The sequence below is a fragment of the Nyctibius grandis genome, chromosome 7 (assembly GCF_013368605.1).
Source record: "Nyctibius grandis isolate bNycGra1 chromosome 7, bNycGra1.pri, whole genome shotgun sequence".
NCBI classification, from domain to species: Eukaryota; Metazoa; Chordata; class Aves; order Nyctibiiformes; family Nyctibiidae; genus Nyctibius; species Nyctibius grandis.
The window spans coordinates 1,151,987-1,170,222 of NC_090664.1; the positions used below are offsets into that span (position 1 = coordinate 1,151,987).

Genomic DNA, 18,236 nt, shown 5'->3' on the forward strand with positions numbered 1-18,236 from the left:
CAAAGTTTTAGCTGTGCCAGAGAGTTTTAAAAGATTTTCTTCACTAAGTCAGAAACCTGAAAAACTTACTCTTCTCAGAATATACAGAAGAAATGCAGCCTCCCATTCTAACACTTTATTTATCTTTCTATTGTCTGACCTGCAAAGTGTACCACTATGGTGTAAATAAACCAAATGAAGCTTAATATCCTGAAAATATCATGCTAACAACAGCATTAGCATACTGTTGTCAGTACGACCACCAGTAGTAGATCTAAGCAAACTGAATGATGAAAGAAGGGTTACTAAAACAGGATTCCAAAATGACACAAACCTCCCATCTCTACTGCCTTCTAAATAAGGATTACACCCAATTAGGTAAGTGCAGCACATGGAAAAAAGCGAGCCAGAATTTCTGCTGAATAGGGTCCTTCGATGAGATATGTCAAACAGGTGATCAAACAATGATGTATACACAAATTCTGTAGACTCTTACCACCAATGGGATTAGCAGACTGTGATCCTGAACAAGTGTAAAGGCAGGATTAGGGTAGGGGTTTATAATCCATGAAGAGGGAGGGAGCAGAGCAGATTAAAAAATGGATGGCAAATGGAAATAAGAAAGCTTTAGTCATTTCACACAGGAAAAAAAGCCACAGGGGGTTATGCTAAAGCAGTGCTTATAAGTAGCTTCCACAGTAGAAGAATTAAACTCAGATGCTATGTACAAAGCAGATGAAGCAAAGCTGCACAAGCAAATTACAATTCTTCAGCTTTCTAATCAACAACTGAATAATACTGAAGAATTACATTTCAATTAAACATGAAACTGTTGCCTTTGCATTACTAGAAAAGAATATTACGTTGCCAAAAAGGTTCAAGAAGTTCAACAGCTGAACAAAAACTACACACAAGGCCAAAACATTATTTTTTTTTTTTTTTTTTTTTTGAGACAGACAGTAAAGGAACTGAGCTGCAGGTGCGGTGGATGACAAAAAAACAAACAACTCACAATGGCATAACTGAAAAGACTTGCATAGAATTTCAGGTTTTACACTTTAAAATTAATCTGAATTATAAAAGTAAGAATTTGTTTCCATTCAGGAATCGAATTTTCTCTGAATGAAGATTGTAATGTAATTTTAGCACACCCTGCTGAATTACCTGACAACCAAACAGGAAGGGAGAGGAAAAAAAATTGAACTATTTTTTTCCATAGATAAGAATAAAATAATGAGCTATAGATTGCATAGGCATTTATTTTATGTTACAATTTAAAAATACAAAAGGAAGAATAGAGGGCTTCAAAAACCCTTAGAAAGTATCTTTTGGAAAAGCATTCAAATTTGCAAGTCTTTCATAAAATGATCTTCGAACAAAAATGCTAAATAGTTGTAACCCTAAATTTACAAAAGCATCTGTGCTACAGTGTTTTTTAAAAAGTAAAAGCTTAAATCTAATATGAAGCTGTTCTCCCACTCTAAGCTGGGGAACTAAAACAATCCCCTGTATGGAAACGTCAAGCATCTCACTCCCCACAGTGCTGTGAAAATTTTCAGTCACGTAAAGCATCATCACTGAAACAGCTGGCATAGAGTGCCTGGCAATTCTCCTTCGCCTGCCCATTTGTATTTGCCCTGTTTATCTTCCTTAAAACATCTCAGAATTCTTGTTCTCCCCCACTGACAGGTTATAGGAGCTATCTGAAGCCATCAGTTCTGAACAGAAGTAGTAATAAAAGGCTATAAAGATGCATTCATGCATTTAATTTTCACACATCATCACATGTAGACAAATCTAGTTATCTCAGTATCAATTCAACTTATCTCTTTAGACATTAATACTGTGCAAAAATTAATTATCTTGGAAAAAAAAATGGTCATTGTTAGTAAAAAGAAACTGAAAAAGCTCCAGTTTGTTTCTCTGAATACAGTTTACTTAATATTATATGACAATGATCACCCCAAAAGTCTTATTATTGCTACCTAAATTTAACCACCCCCAAACAGTTTATCAAACACCTTAACAATTTTTAAGAATTTACCAAGTCTATTCAAAGTACAAAGGTGTTTTCAAAAAGCTTATTTCAGAACCTTCCTAATAGTAATGCAGAGTGTGTTACAGATACTGCTTACAGCTTTTCATGAAGGGAAAAAGTGATTTGACAGGACTGATATCCCCCCCTTAAATTATTAATCCAAATATTCTTTGCTTATGATACAGCGTAGTCATCTTAACACTGAAAACATAAACCAAGTTTTGCACAACCTATGTCACAGCCAATAACTAGACTTTATTTTTGCCTCCCACAAACACTTGTGGGATTAGAGCACTGTCAAAGCAAAAAATTACTAGAGAGAACTTCTGTTATTGGATTTTATTATTTCATATTTATCTGTTCAGATTTTTTGAAACTTTTATTTCACAAAACCTGCAAGCATTGGATCAGGTTTGATCCAACTGTATTTGCTGGAAAATGAAGTAATGCAAAACTGAGTGGGAAGTACTCTTAACAGGAAAAAAAAAAACACCAACACTATTCTACCTGCTTTTTTACTTCTAAAATCATTCTATTTATGATAAATGCAGTCATTGCTATGAAGATAAATGTTTCTGCCATTAAACACAGAATTAAGGATTTTTATTAAAAGAAAGTGGATATGGTTACTGATAGCAAAATAATTGTACTGGAAAATTCAAAACCTGTGTAATTTACTGGGTTTATAACATTAGACCTGGCAAACTATAGGACTGGTTAGTTTATTTTAATTTTATTGTTAATTTGTCTTCCTTTCATTAATTTTGTTGCATTTCACTTAATTAGACAAAGATGAGAATCTGAAAACACTACAGAGCTTAGCCAGAAGACGTCTGTTGGAGACATCAGATGTGTGAACAAATTGCTGTAGGTCAGCCAGTGCCAAAGAATGTGAGGTAATCAGGTCTTTTTAATTAATGACAGAGTGCTCAGCTAGATTGGAAATTTTGTATTTGCTTTGGTTTCTAAACACACATAGAAAATTACTGTGACACACAGTAAATTGCTTGTTTTAACCTTTTGATTCAATATAAGCTAAAAGTAACTGATTATAAAGTTATGGTTTAGTGTTTTTACTCCAAAGAAGAGTTAAGTAAAGGTAACAGCTGTAACACAGAAAAAGGAGCATATATCCAAGAGCTAGAGTACTGTCTAGCTTAAAATGAAAATAGGTATTTCTGGCTGAAAAAGAAGACTTTTTGAAAAATGAAAGACTGGGTTTTGCAGGTAACAGTGAGGACACCACTCAGCCTACCCATTCTTCTCTATTACTCGTCCGTGTGTCACATATAACTGACACAGTTTACTGGTGTTTCATGTTGGGGAGGTCAGAAAGGGGGGAAAAAGAATGTTGAGAAGTTATAACTGAAGACAGAACTTAAGGGTAGATTTCATCTCCTGTTACATTATCTAATTCAATTGGCAAACTAAGACCTAACCTAGTGTTTTGTCCAGAGAAAAACAACATGAATCAGAAAAGCATGCAAATACCACTGACCCAAAACACTGAAAAAAATACCTTCATTTTTGTCTGGCGATGATGAACCTAAGGCACAGAACAACAACTCAGTATGCAGCTTTTTCTTAAAATTAACTTTGACTGTAGCCATTGGTGAATGAATATATGCTTAAGCATTTGGCCTCTTTATCAGGTATAACTGACAAACACAAAATACATACGCTGAGACTGTGACACCACTTTGGTTCTACTCCGTCCTCTGGAATCTGTTTTGGAATTTCCAATACCAACAGAAGGTGTTGAAAGCTTTGTTCGTACACGACCTATAACAGAAAGATGGCCTTAAATCAGTTTTTCACAGTAATGTAGAAAGTAAAGCATCAGTAGCATTTACTAACATTTTAAGTTACTGTAGATAAAGCAGCATAACGTAACTCAATTGGTGAAAATTTGCTTGGGATAATTAGTAGAAATTTGAACACCTTGAAGGACTGAGTTGAGGAATCAAAATACTTTTCCTCTGATGCTACACGTTTCAGTAAACAATTTACACATTATCATTTAAACACTCTGAACTAGCTAGGTAGTTTTTGCTTCCTACAGAAATAGGTTGATTATATTTAAAAAAAGGAAGTTTATTAAATATAATAGGCAATGCATATGCTAATGTTGCTGTATCAGGTACGCTCTTCTCATGATTACTTGTTGTAATTCTACTCTTGCTGTCATAAAAGTACAAAAATTATGTTGAGTATTTTTTGAACAGGGTTCTGAGGTTTCTTCCGAACTTCACTCCTCTTTTTAAAAATCCAAATACTAGCTCTCCTACTACTGAAGATTCTACTGTTTTCCCAGCCACAGTTATATAGTCTTCTACAGGATTTCCCAAGCTTTTAACAGCATTTTGCAAAGACTAAGTACACTTAAGTACTTCTCAGTAACAACATGATATAAGGAAATACTACTCTTCTCAGATAGAACTGAGGAAGAGACAGATTAAACTGAGTATCTACAACTAAGACAATAGAGTCACTTCTGTCTCAAATGCCAAAACCATCTTGGGTTAAACCTTTCTGCATTATTAGCCATGTTCCTCACAACATCCAGAGTATACAATGAAATTACCAAAGAAAGGAAGACCCCAGTTGGATGAATTATAAGTAACTGAAAGATTATTCATAAAAGAAAATAGTAGAGTTGTGTACTGCATTTCCTAAGCCAACCTCTCAAACAACAGTAAAATGAAACAAAAAACAAAGCCATGCTAACCATAATTCTTATAAGTTGCAAGAACAAAACCCAAAAAGCTTGTACAGGGTGGATCCAGCTCAACGAGTAATCCACTTTTCAAAACAGCATAATTAAAATATTTTTCTAGACATGTAGAGTCAATATTTGACCCAGAAGAATTAGGTACACAGACTGTTATTTAGTTCTAGCCCCTTTAGGCTTTCCACAGCCGAATTTGGAGACCAACCAAGTTAATATTATTCATCCAAGTACAGGGAATAGCCATAGATGAGAGTCTATAAGAAGAGAATCAGGATAAAGGAGGTTATTCACTAAACTATCAGAAAACAATATGCTAGCAAGAATGGTTAGATGAACTAGTACAAACTCTACTAGTTATCCCCGTGCAATGGCAATGTTTTCCCACTGAGTGCTGTGAGACTGCAAGGCACGTAACTGCGTTCAGAATTTGGCCCAAAAACCGAGGAATACAGAGTGCCACTATTGCAGTAATACGTTAAATTATCACTTGGAACCTGGTTCCATTTCATCAAAGTAAAAAAACAGTTTGCAGTTGTGAGGCAAATGAGTTAACTCACTTGGAGTCTCTACATCCATTCACTAATGATAAATTTAAATGTTAGTAGTGTATTGAAAATGAATTCCCAAGTCTCAGGGAGATGAGTAATAGTAGCACCTGCTTCCCAAAGCATGAACACGTTTGATGAAATATTCTGTGACAAGATCCGCTTTAAAAAACAAATGCAAAATTATAAAGCTCCTGTGTTTGCACGCTAGAAATGTTAAGCAATGACACTTCTACTGCAGATGAGTATTTGAGAATTAAAATAAAAGCAAAACAATTTAAAAAATACTACATGACAACCAAGTATTAGATGCATAAGCTATCTGGAGTTATGAACCTCCACAAAGCCCCAGATAGACTATATTCTACTTTTAAAGCTTAATTTCTATCAATGAAAATATGAAGCTGAAAAATTAGCTATTCTAACAAAATATTTTCTTACCATCTTCAGAAGCTGTTCCTAAACAGAAAAAATAATAAAATACATGATATTCCAAACAATACTGTGTCTCTCCAATTCCTTTTTGAGATTAATCTTATGAATGTTGACAAATTTTATCAAGAGGTCTAAAGCTTTTGTGTTGAAATTCCATTACTGACCTGAAGCAAAATTATCAAGAGACATCCATACTACACTGTTAGCGATTTAAAAGAACACAATATACAGCAGTGCCTCCAAATTTGCTACAAAACCACCAAAAAAATAATCAATGGGAAAAAAAAAAAAATCTATGAGATAAGCCAACAAAATGACATGTACAAATCAAAACAGACATTAAAAATATTTTAGTGCAAGCTCTTCTGAAAATATAAGACATACTATTATAAATTGTCTCAGAGAAAAACACAAGGACAGTGCTTCCCATGCTGGACAGTAATAATTTGATAGGAACTGCCAGCAAGGAGGATTTATCTGAATTAAGTCCATGATTACTCCGAAGATCTACATGCACAAGATCAAGTTTTGCTCAGAGAAGTGGAAGTAATATGAGCTTGCTGAAACCAGATCACACTTGAACAAGTATGCCAAGCTTAACAAGACTTGATTATGACCAAAGGAGAGTCGGACAAATCTTTTTACTGACATCAGTACCTAGGAATTCATGGGAAGCTATCTAAGCAGCAGTCCTTCCTCTCTCTAAGTTCCTTTGAAACAAATCTAATTATGGAATAAAATATATATTAGTAGTGATAAAAATGTTAAATGCCTCAAAAAAATCAAAGGGTATTTCTTCCATTTTTGTTTTCACCCTATCTCATTTCTGCCTTGTACGAGAACTACAATGATTAAAATGTCTGTTAGTGTCTTTGGCTAGCCTGAACTTAACCTCCACAACAAATCCGGCTATGGCTTTCTCATATTATACTATATTCAAGGTACTATTTTTAAAAACTCCCTCTAAAAATTAATTCAGTGTCAATTTCAACGCTTCTTCACAAAAATCCAATGCAGTAATATGCATGTAGGAGTGCCTCAGAGTTTTCCCGATCACATTTGCCAGCCCGTGTAAAAAACCCCAAACCCTAAACTACCCTCCTACATCCAACATTCTTCCAGAGCTGGATTTTGGAAGGCAGGTTCTATGCAACACCTAAGCCAGGCTAAGAGCTAGCTGCTCCTAAAAGGGGTGGTTCTGCTTCTCCTTCCTCTCCACCCTTGTGCTACCACCTGGTTTGGACAGCTAAAGGCTCACTGTCAACTCCAAAAGCTAAATAACAAAATGCTATTAGTTGTGACTACTGATCTGAATAAAGAAAAAGCCTGTACGCATGGCCCTAAGAACCTTTACTGCTGGTGACAATGTGCAAAACCTCAAGATTAAGTGTTTAGCACAGATAATTATAAATAAATCCTATTATATGCCACATAAGGAAATAAGTGAGACAGACACTACTATTCTGAACAAACCCCCCTCATTTTATTAAAGTTGTCTTTAATAAATCTGCAATACTCAAAAACGGCTCAAATACTTCCAAAAAGTATCTCTCGTGAAACTGATTATCTGTGCTTTAAAATGACGCAGGATTCTGGGTTTTAGAGATCTACCTTTAATACTGTTTTCATTTCTATCAAAAATATCACCTGCTTTGCTTCCTGTAAACTACTCATTCTTGGAAACATGTACTGTTAAAAAACACATGCCAAGAATTATTAAATAAGTAGCAAACATAATTGACTTGTTAAGTGTTCCCCAGCAATAAATTATAACTAGAATTACCAGGCTTCAAGCTGGGACTCTGCCACTTCATTATATGGGAAGCTTTACTTACACCTGAAACAACTGCTCCGAGAAGCCCGATTCTCAACTGCTTTGCAGTTAGGATGAAAGTGTATGACTGCTCCCTCCGTGTGTTTAATACAGTTAATTAAGAAACAGTAAGCACTAAAACTTAGCTAGAATACTTGGTCAGCTATTTTAACAGGTAGGTCTTCCAAACTGTTCTTTAATAGAATTACATTGTATTACAGAATTTACAGGCACTTAAAATGATGTAGCTAGACTAGATTTTGATAGAGCACTTTTGAAAAAGAAGATTGTTTTTTTTTTTTTTAGATCCTTAATAATGTGGTCAAGCATCTTCTGCTCTCCCATTGCTGTTCTGCCAAAGTCAAAAAATTTGACTTTATAGGTAAAACTATGAAACAAGATGGAACTAGAGCTAGTTAAAAAAAGCATGTATTGATTACAGAATTTCTGTGATTAATACAGCTTTTGTAAAAAACACAGGAGTAACATTCAATTTCTGATGAAGTTTCTGTTGCTGATACAGACCAATCATCAAAAACACTGACAGATACAGCAATAACACAACACATATTAAGACATCAAGATTACACAGGGGTTAAAGAAAACAGCATAGTATTTTGTTAATGAACAGACAAATATATTAAACATCAATAATTTTACATAAGACTTTATTAAATATTTAATAGAATTAGAGGACAGACTAAAGTTCTTACCATCCATCTTGTCAGAAGTATCCTCTTTGTTGAAAAAGCAGGCAAAGAAACATGGAAAACTTAGTGTGTTAGAATAAAGGTGTTCACAGCAGAGTCATAAAACATTAATTAAGGAAAATACATTAATATTAAATACAGCAGACATGTTTATCTAACTCATGCAAGTATAAACTACCTTAAATAAAACTGGTTTCTCTCAGTCCGAGGTACAAAGTTACAGAACAGGGTACAAGTACCCTGCACAGAGATGCTGAATCTCTCTGTATTACCCGGATTTGAGCAAACCTTTACAGTAAAATATTTATAAACTGTTTCATGCTTAGTGTCAACAGCTACTGAAGCATCAGTACATATTTATATCATTACTGAACCACAATATTTCTATTTCTTATGAAATTTACTACTGAGCATGAAGCCCCACCTGGTGTAAGGGACAGGAGGGAACAAGACATCACAGTAAAGACAGAGGACAAACGGGAGAAGTTCCACTCTGGTTTAAAAACATTAAAGGTTTACCAGCTCAGCTTGAAGGTAGTGCATACATATTCTGACAGTAACAATCAAAATTAAAATATTTAGCACGAGACATATATAATTACAGCTCAAGTCTCCTGAAAAAGGACATTAATACTTAATAATGTCAAAGATACTCTACTTCAGTTGTTCTAAATGTTGGCTATGTCCTCCTGCTTCTAGAACAGTCTTTTAAAAAAATCATAAATAAGCAAGCAGGAGTTCTTCTATTAATAAGAAAAATGGAAGAGATGGGTGGAGACAATTATAGATTACTACGCTCCTGAGCTTGTGGTCCTCTGAGGCTCTACATCTGGCAGCTATTTAAGCAAAAGGGGGATGTTTCTCTCTAAGTAAGGGTGAAAATAGATTCAAGCTCCAGGAGACAATGTTATTTATTTTGATACTGACTGCAACACCTGAGATGTGGAAAGCATTATGGACATACAGTAACATTTTCTAGGTATCGCAGTACCATGGTCAGCATTATCTTGATAATTCTGTCATTTAAGTCACCCTATTTGGATTTAGTATGAACAATCCCCTTAAAACGAACAGAGGGGAGAAGTTTACAAATTAGCCCATTTTCTGAAACATGGCACGTGCTTGGATTCACGCTCCATTCATTACAAGGTTACCTTTTGAAAACTAAGAGCAAACAATATTTTGAGGTGGATTCCATGGTTAATCCATAGCCAAACACACAAGAGTCACACTCTACGTATGTAGGAGGGGACAGGCATATGTCATTTAAATTACCTTACCACGATTAAACTGTCAGGAGAATGAGCCAAGATCAATCAAGCAGTACTGCTTTTGTGTGACTGTAAACAAACCTTGGTCTCCTTGACTATCACTGCCCTTATACCATCCATAATAGGTATATTATTATAATTATTTCTGTTATTTTCCTGCACAAAACCACCACTATTTGCTTCCCTGAAAGCCTCTGTGCCCTTCTCAACCCTTGCTTACAAAATCCCGGGCATGAACCACATATGGCTTAAAACGTTCTGAAAGCAAACCAATACTCCAACCAAGAGCTAATGTTCTGTGAAACTCTTAAGACCAAAGGAGCCCCTTCATTTCAGCAGCATGAAGAAGATCAACAGAGAGAGAGTTCTCTCTCTGTTTTCCATGTGGCATTTTTATCCTTCTACCACCACGCTCTGTGTCACTTATTGCTGACAATAGCTGAAGTCCGGCTTTGTCTGAGATTCAGAATCACACCAAAACAGACCACACAATACTTGGATCTTGGAGAATAATCATCCCACTTATCTCAGGCTTTTAAGTTAGGAGGGACTGAGAATTCCTCAAGCCATAACCACAAGCCTATCTCCTCCACCAAGCAAACTGAGCAGCCTAACTTTGGTGTCCGCCTGCCACCCACCAGGTTCCCTGATTTCCCCCCTCTGTGGGCACTAGAGGGTGCCCACACCCAACATGACCATTTCCAGTAGCAAGTCCTTTTAGTCAGCATTGCTCATGCTCAGAAACTTAATCCCCAAATCAGTGGTGTTGAAACCATTTCAAGTAGGCCCTGATGACGAAAGAATCAACTAATTTAAAATAGTTTTTAACTTAAATTTTAATTTAAAAAAATCACAACCAAAAACTTTGGAAACCATAGCCTAAGTGTACGCCACCATCTCCCCAAACGCAAGGTAAATCAGAACAACTATGTAGTTTCTCTGCCTCTGCTGTGATCATCTTTGGCAATACTGACATTAGGACATGCCTCCTTGGTGATCTAGCTGAGGAGAAAAAACTAACAGTTTTGTGAATACTGGACCTCACTTCCCCCATTACTACCCTCTACAGTACGGATAACCTAAGAAGAACAAAAACATGCCCACATTCCTTTAGCCTCCCCACTTAGTGGAGGTTCTAGCATCTACCACCACCATCAAATACTTTTCTGCACTCTTATCATTTGTAGCCCTTTCTATGCCTAACAGCAAGTATTCGTATCTATGAAGACTGTCATCTAGATAAACACACATAGTTCCATCAACATGCTTAGGAAGAAATCTATGAAATGAACGTTGTATATTATTGTGTAAAACACTTCTGTATTACATGAAGAAGCCACCACTTACTGCCACGCTGTCTCTTTAGCATTGTTGTAAAATAGTCAGCTAAAGAGCTGAGAAAAACAAAAAATCAAGAGTCCTAACACTCACTTCCCTATTACTTCTAGAAACAAAAAGCCATAATCACCACCTGCTGTTAAGTAAAGGTACAGCTCCTTCCAATATTTAATATTCATTCCAAAATAACACATTTAAAGAGCATAGTATGTATACATTCTTTGCACTGGCATTCTTCCAGCACAAGAAAAATAAAACATCTAGCGAAGCTGGTAACTTCAGAACACCTGCTCTTTTGCAATACTCCAATACTACTAAAAATGATGACAATTTTTCAAATGTATATAGTAGGTAATAGTATTTTCCTGTCACTTTTTGATCAAAAACCTCAATATTTCACAGTATTGTAAAGCTGTCTCCCTTACCTAGTGAGGCGTAAGACCCTGGAGGCAGACCCGCCGCTGACAAGCGCCCAGCTCCAGCTGTCTGCCCAGCAGCGTGGCGGGCCTTGGCCCCCGCGGCAGCGTTCACATCTATGTCGCTGCGAGACCTTTGCAGAGTTCCTGGGCTTGGAGCACTCTTGCTGCTGCCTGAAACTAGTGGTAAAAAAAAACAAACTAGGAAATTAGTTGGTAATTAATAAAATTAACTATATTTAAAAGGTCAGCATTTTCTTCTACTGCAGCATACCTGCAAAAAGTACAGAGAACGATGTAACACAGTGCAAGTCCAGTTAATATTAAACAAAGTATTCTTGAGGTTAAGAAGCAAACCAGGCTTGGTGTTGCCATCAAATTCAGATAGAGAATATTTTATTTTACAGTAGTATTTAGCTTCATTCAACATGAAATTTTACCATTCTTAATACAAACTATGTGCTCCCACCCTACTACAGATAATTCTGAACCTTTATGTGATTTATTACATTACTGAATGCTTCACAAATGTAAGGAAATTCACAGCATCCCCAGCGGTCCTGAATGAAGATAATATTCCTACACTTAAGCTAGGATAAAGCCACAGGCAAGCTGAACGCAAACGTTGAATTGCTTTAGGGTCTAATCTTCTGTAAAGTATTTTTATATTCACCTTCTATTATTTACTATTAACTATTTGCTTCAGTTAGTTTTAGCCATTGGTTTTTGTCTTCAAAACTTGACCCCCCTTCAGTTTCAATACCCAGAACACAAGCACTCTCAATTACTGTCCAACTGTAAAAAGGAGTTACAAACACACTATATGAAAACAGAAGATATTAAATTCTGAACACTCAAGACAAAATTAAACTCTTTGAATTAAAATCTGTGGGTGGTTTTTTTTTTTTATAAAGAGCAGCAGCCACATGGGAATAGATGAAAGGTATGAGTCCTTAATTTCCAATTGCCGTAAGCCTAATAATAATGAACAGACCTTAGAATAATGTTTTGCTTCTTGGAGAGTGACTGTTCCATGACAAAACTCCAAGACAGATGATCAATTAATAGTACCAATACATAGCAAATTATGTCTTATACTTGCAATAACTGAAAATACATGAAATGTGAAGCAAGTATGAGGCAATCTTAGCTCCAGGTGCAGTCTGTAGTGACACATACCATTATTCAACTTAGAAACAGGGTAAATACTTAAGACAGTAAGATTTTTAAGCTGCATTTAAAACTTTTAATTCAAAGAACATAAAGAACAATTATTGTGCACTGCACTACATAGCAAACACCTTACCTCTGCCTGCAAGGCTTGCTGGGCTGGCTGCAGACCATTTAGAAGACAGAGGCCGACTGAAAAAAGAAGTCAGCCCAGTAAGTCTCATGTATCAGATCCAAAAGGCAACAGTAACAGAAAGAGAGAAAAAAAAAATCTGTTGTTCTCTCCTCTGCAACTTTCTCAGCATATTTTAGATAAACTCATTAAATACAGGATGGTGAAGAAAACATGATCATCTTACCTTTTGTATTTTATAAAATTACATCTTCATCACAAAGCATTAATCCTGTGGTTACCAACAGGCACACTTCGCTACACACAAAGATCAGGCACTCCAGACTTGGGCACAGGAACATTTAAGGTTGTCAGTACAAGGTTTTAACCACACAGCTGATCTCGTACATCAGCCATCAAACAATAATAGTGGGAGCTACACACAAAGCTTGATTTATGAAAGAAATTATATGACATGGTGTCTGCAGTAACAAGGAAAACAGGTGTACAATTCATAAGCCTCCTCGAGTCCTACATCTCCCAAGAACTGAGTTACAAATTAAAAAGGAAAATGCTGGAACTTCCAAGCAGTTATACTGAATTTCCCCTGTTCGAATGTTAGAGGATCCCACAATTTATGAAAGGAGAAAAAACCCGTGTCTTTTCCTCTATGCTTTCTCTACATTTCCCTTTGCTCTTGCTGCAAAAATGAGTAGTTGCTGAAGCAAAACCTTTCTGTCTACTCAAGTTTAACTGTGAGCCTTTCCTCCTGACTGGTTCAGGAGGGCAAAATGCAGCCAGAGGGAGCAGGGAAAAGAGAAGACTAGTAGAAGGCAGCATGATACTTTATTCATTGATTCATACCTAGCCACCTAAATGTTCATCCATCTGGGAAGGCTGGTATTTGCCGAAATAGTTGACTATTTCATTAACAGTCAAATTACAACCTGAGTCTAGAGTCTCAGCTTTAGTTAAAATAATCCCTTTCTAATTTTAAACCAAAACGCAGAGCAAAAAGAGATGCATAATATTGTGTATTCATCTGAGTTGTTAGCTCAGGTGCTGAATGACAATCTAGAGGTCAACATTGCTACCTAACTCCTCACAGAAGATGATGTATTTGCAGCTGATTATGAATAATACCTACTTTTCTGATGTTACTAACTAGTGTTTTGGAGGCATTTTGCTGTAAGTCAGTCGAGGAGGCCCAGGCAGAGCTCCTGGGTGCATCCTGGCCTTACAAGTTGCTCCAAACAGAAGGCCAAGAGAACTATTACAAGTTCAGCACTTGCACTATACATTGAGACTGACATTTCAACAGTTCCATATAGGTAGGCACAAGTCACCCCAGTTCTCTCATTCCACCATCCTTCTTAAAACCATTTTTGATCAATGATCTGTAAGAGCTATACGTTCAGAGGGTCAAAAATCATGGAGGATCAGACTTTTAGGAAAACCATACCCATATTTACTAAGTTAGTCTACACAGGGAGAACTCAGCATCTATATTAGAAGCCAGAAATATCATTTTGGGTAACACAGAGAAAACAACATGCATCTAAATGCAAAATTAGTGAAATATCAATTGAAGATTAATTAATTTCCAATATCATGATCTCTTCTCTTCATCCCTCCCTTATTTTACTCCTCCCTTTCTGTACTGTAGTACTTACACATCTTGCAATAGAGGAAGTGTCACTTACTTGAACATTTAAAAGTATTTTAAGATTCTAATTTCTCTGTAATTTAGTTTTTAACATTTTCTTGCTAGTAATGCATTAAGAGCACTCTGATTTTCAGATAAGGAATACAGATTAATTTAAATGAGTAATTAATCTTTGAATAAATGTTTGTGGAAAATGAAGTGTTAGCAATAGGCTACATTATAGACAAGTAATTATAAAAAAAAATTTTTAAATAAAAGTATCATGGGAAAGATAAGATTTGACATAGAAGAGGGAAAGCCTCTGGTATTTAAGGCAGCAGCCAAAAAAAGAGAAAAAAAATAACTTCCAATATGCTGGAAGTAGTCTTTGTTTTCAAGTCAGAGGTGAGCAGACAAGTTCTCTGGCTTTGGAAATGAAGCATCTGAATTGAAATCTTAACAGGTTTAAATACTTTGAGGAAGCTGTCTAGAATTTAAAGGAAAAAACCACAACATGCTACTAATACTATTTTACATTTCTACTAAAAAGGCAGTAGATTTCTTTTGCTATTGGTACCTAAGCAAACTTTAATCTATTCAGCTCAAGACTGTCTATACATTTTAATACACCACTGCCTGCAGCACAGACTCACTCTCTAGTAATTAGCATAGCTGCAAAATACTGCTAATACATATTCAATACTGTGAAGACAGGAAAAATAATTATCTCTGATCTGAATGAATCTCACTGTCAATGTCTCTTTCTCATACTTCCCCGTGAAAAGGGATAAAAAGGGGGTAACACCATAATTTCTTTTCTAGACTTATTCACCAGAGTGCTAGACATCAAGATGTGAACCTTGAAGATATTTTGGTGTAACAAGGGCTGCTAAGGAAAAAATATATGAATAAGAATAGCCAGCTAAAATCCAGTTACTGACTGTCCTGACTTTTCACCTTGCTAGGGTAATACTGTCATATAGCAAAACAAGAGAAAAGATTTCTTATTAAAAAAAAAATTAAAAGCGACAAAATCTAATTGCAGCTTTTTTGTACACCACTGAAGTCTGGCCCATTTGGAGAAACAGTTAAGTGACCCTTACTTGAGGCTCTCCTGTGAGCTGGAGGATGACCTGTCTGACTGAGGGAGAGATGTTATACTGCCAGAATTCTTCAAGTAGGTCTGGAGGCTTCTTTGATAGGGTGGCTCAAGAGAATTGTAGAGAGTCTCGGCTTCACTAGGAAAGTGATTTCTAAGACCCAGATAAGCCCTGCAAAATAAGAGAATAACCACATTACCACTTGTAATTGCTCTGTATTTTCTTCAACGTGTGGAGTCAAGAAGTAAAGATTACAGAATGAATCAGGGATGGGAGGGAAAGGAACTCAGACTGAAAATATGTAATGCATACAATATTGCTCATCAAAGCGTAAAAGAAACCAGCTACGTTACTGAATTAATCTTTTCAAAATAACTTAGTCTGTCCTCTGAAATTCTCACATTCACTTACCGACTCTGTGGGGAAGCAAGAGAAATTCTTTTCTGGACTACTCACTAGTCAAAGTGCTGCACTTGTTTAGTGACTTAATCAGGGAAAAAAGAGAATGATTATGCAGCAATATCAACCTTTGTGGTCCCTGTTTCAGTAGAATCCTCAAATGCTGCACAACAGTATTAATTGCCTCAACTTTCAAAATGTCTTTTGCAAAAGAAACTAGATATTAATTCAGGACTTAAAGAACAGAAACATCTATTTTCAACCTAACTTGTGTCCTCTCCTTCAGCTACAGTTAGCTGCTCACCTCCGATTAGAGCGTTCTATCATTCATGTAAAACATACAATTTTTCAGAGCAAAATGCAGTCAAAACTCACTTTCTTGCCTCCACTCTTGCTTCTGCATCAGCATCATGAATGCCCTTCTTGATTGTTTCAACCAAGACAGCTGCATGCCTAGAAGAAAGACATTCTTCATGCTATTTTGCTACTCCAAATTCTGTTTTAAGTAGTGAAGTTTTACACTTTAATTAACATTTCTCTAAGTAAAAAACAGCTGAGATAGTAGTTCTTTCTAAGATATGAAGTAAACAAATGCTTAAGATTCCTCCTTCTATCTAAAAGAATTATAATCTACTTTTCAGACATACATCCACCTATCACACTTAAAAAGTTATTTAAAAATACCTTTTTAAAGACACCTACTTTCCTGAAATGGCAAAACTATTTCCCCATCTATATTAATGGTAAGAAAAAGGAAAAAGTTAAGATTAGTAAGTTTGCTTTCCTGGAATTCACTTCTGAAAGCTTCTGGTGTGCGAGTTCTGAACTTCAACACATGCTTGAAGAATAGCAAAGTGCCCATCAGAACAACGAAAAATTGTGATGATAAACAGATTTTAATTCAAGGTATGTTGGGGGTTTGGTTTTTCTTTTTTTGAGGAGGCAGCTGGGGCGTTGCTTTGTTTTTTTATTTTTAAATACACACATACACACTCTGACATAGATCAAGTGATCTCCTCGTTGCTCCCTTTCTCAGGAGCACCTTGAGGGGTTGAAAGGTGACTATAGAGCTGGATGAGCTTTTCAGAGCCCTCTCTGGAGACCCTGTAGTCCCTTTGCTCTTACTCTGTGCTTACAGTATACATTCTGCAGAGCTGATGCATGTACTATTTTCCTATCCACCCGGAGAAGCTACAGCATGCTCTTAACCATTACCAGAAAAAGTCTTCCAGCCTAATCCCACTTGCTCTCTTTTATGGTGAACACACAAATTTCCTCCCTTCAGGATAAAAGACACGCTCACCTGAGCATCTTTGCTGCACAGGATACATGATATAAGTGAAACTCTGAGAAAGCATGGTATGCATTGCTCAGATGTGGTATAGGAGAAGAGGCAGAGGGTATGGAGAGGAGGCAACACGAAGTCAAGGCTGGAACATACAGCTCTCCTTCTCCCTGGCCCTTGAATGAGCCATGTGATCTGCTGTGCTAGAAAGGTTGGCCAACACTGAACAACATAATCCAATTAAAGGATTAAATGAAAAGGTTTCTGTCTTAAAATTCATTAGCATTTTATTCTTGGGGAAAAAGTACACTGGCCCATACCTTTCCAATGAATGTGTTTGCCACTCTTGTAACAACAGGTCTAAAAATTCAAAGGAGCGCCTAAAAAGACAGAACAAAGAGTTATAATTAATACTCATTTCTCTAATGTGCTTGCAGAATAAACATTAGCTTTATTCTTTCCCCAAGGGAAACAAATACATAAAATAGAAGTACATTTATCAGTCAAATAAGGACATTGGTCGCCTTATTGCAAAATTAAGTTATTCTGTATAGAAAGCAAACATGCAGGCTAACTAATCCTAAACTTCAAAAAAATAGATGTGGTTCAAGTAACTATGTCATGTTATTACACATATGCTACGTTAGTTTTATTAGCCCCAAAATAATAGATAAAAATCAATAAAGTTTAAAAATTGTACAAACTATAAAAACCTAATATTTAAAAAAACAAACAATAATTTAAAAATTCAGCTATTAAGTCACAACGTAATGTTTCTACGGCAGAGTACTTCTGTCCCAAACACTACTCCCATCCTTTCACCTGTCATTGCTGAGTATGTAGCATAAAGGAAAACATGAGACCATTAGTACAGGGCTCTGCATACAGAAAGCACTCCTAAAGATTTGCTGGCACTGGACAAAGTTAGTTATGTAACCTTATTCATTATTAATTCAGAATTCTTGACAATTTAGCAGACAGCCATTAGCAAAAGCCATACTTCAAAATATATCTGCAGCTAGATCTTGGTGAACAAAGCAAAGCGACACGGACTAGGAAGGTGTAGATAAATCTTCAGAAAGGTAGTGGACTCTACTGTCTATTACTTTTTCTGGTTATTTTGCATCTTTGACCTGTTCTGGAGGGGCAGATTTCATTTTTATTCTGCCCAAATCCTACAAGACAGAGCAAGAAACCCTAAAAGGCTTTTCACTATTATAACTGTTCTCGTTTTCCTTTGTCTTTCCAA

The 18,236-nt window shown here is 36.1% G+C and overlaps 1 protein-coding gene across 15 annotated transcripts in view; it reads right to left on the bottom strand.

The window, feature by feature from the left end:
- CLASP2 (cytoplasmic linker associated protein 2) overlaps positions 1–18,236 on the bottom strand; it is a 145,769-nt gene that overhangs the window by 40,916 nt on the left and 86,617 nt on the right. For 6 of the 15 annotated variants that reach the window (XM_068404630.1, XM_068404627.1, XM_068404619.1 and 3 more), the window contains 8 exons: positions 17,308–17,367; positions 16,078–16,155; positions 15,307–15,474; positions 12,583–12,638; positions 11,286–11,456; positions 8,255–8,278; positions 5,735–5,752; positions 3,698–3,799 (listed from right to left, as the gene is read on the bottom strand). In XM_068404630.1, the coding sequence (XP_068260731.1) occupies positions 3,698–3,799; positions 5,735–5,752; positions 8,255–8,278; positions 11,286–11,456; positions 12,583–12,638; positions 15,307–15,474; positions 16,078–16,155; positions 17,308–17,367 (677 nt within the window). The remainder of the gene's footprint in view (positions 1–3,697; positions 3,800–5,734; positions 5,753–8,254; positions 8,279–11,285; positions 11,457–12,582; positions 12,639–15,306; positions 15,475–16,077; positions 16,156–17,307; positions 17,368–18,236) is intronic. The other 9 variants (XM_068404633.1, XM_068404629.1, XM_068404625.1 and 6 more) reach the window with 3 other exon arrangements.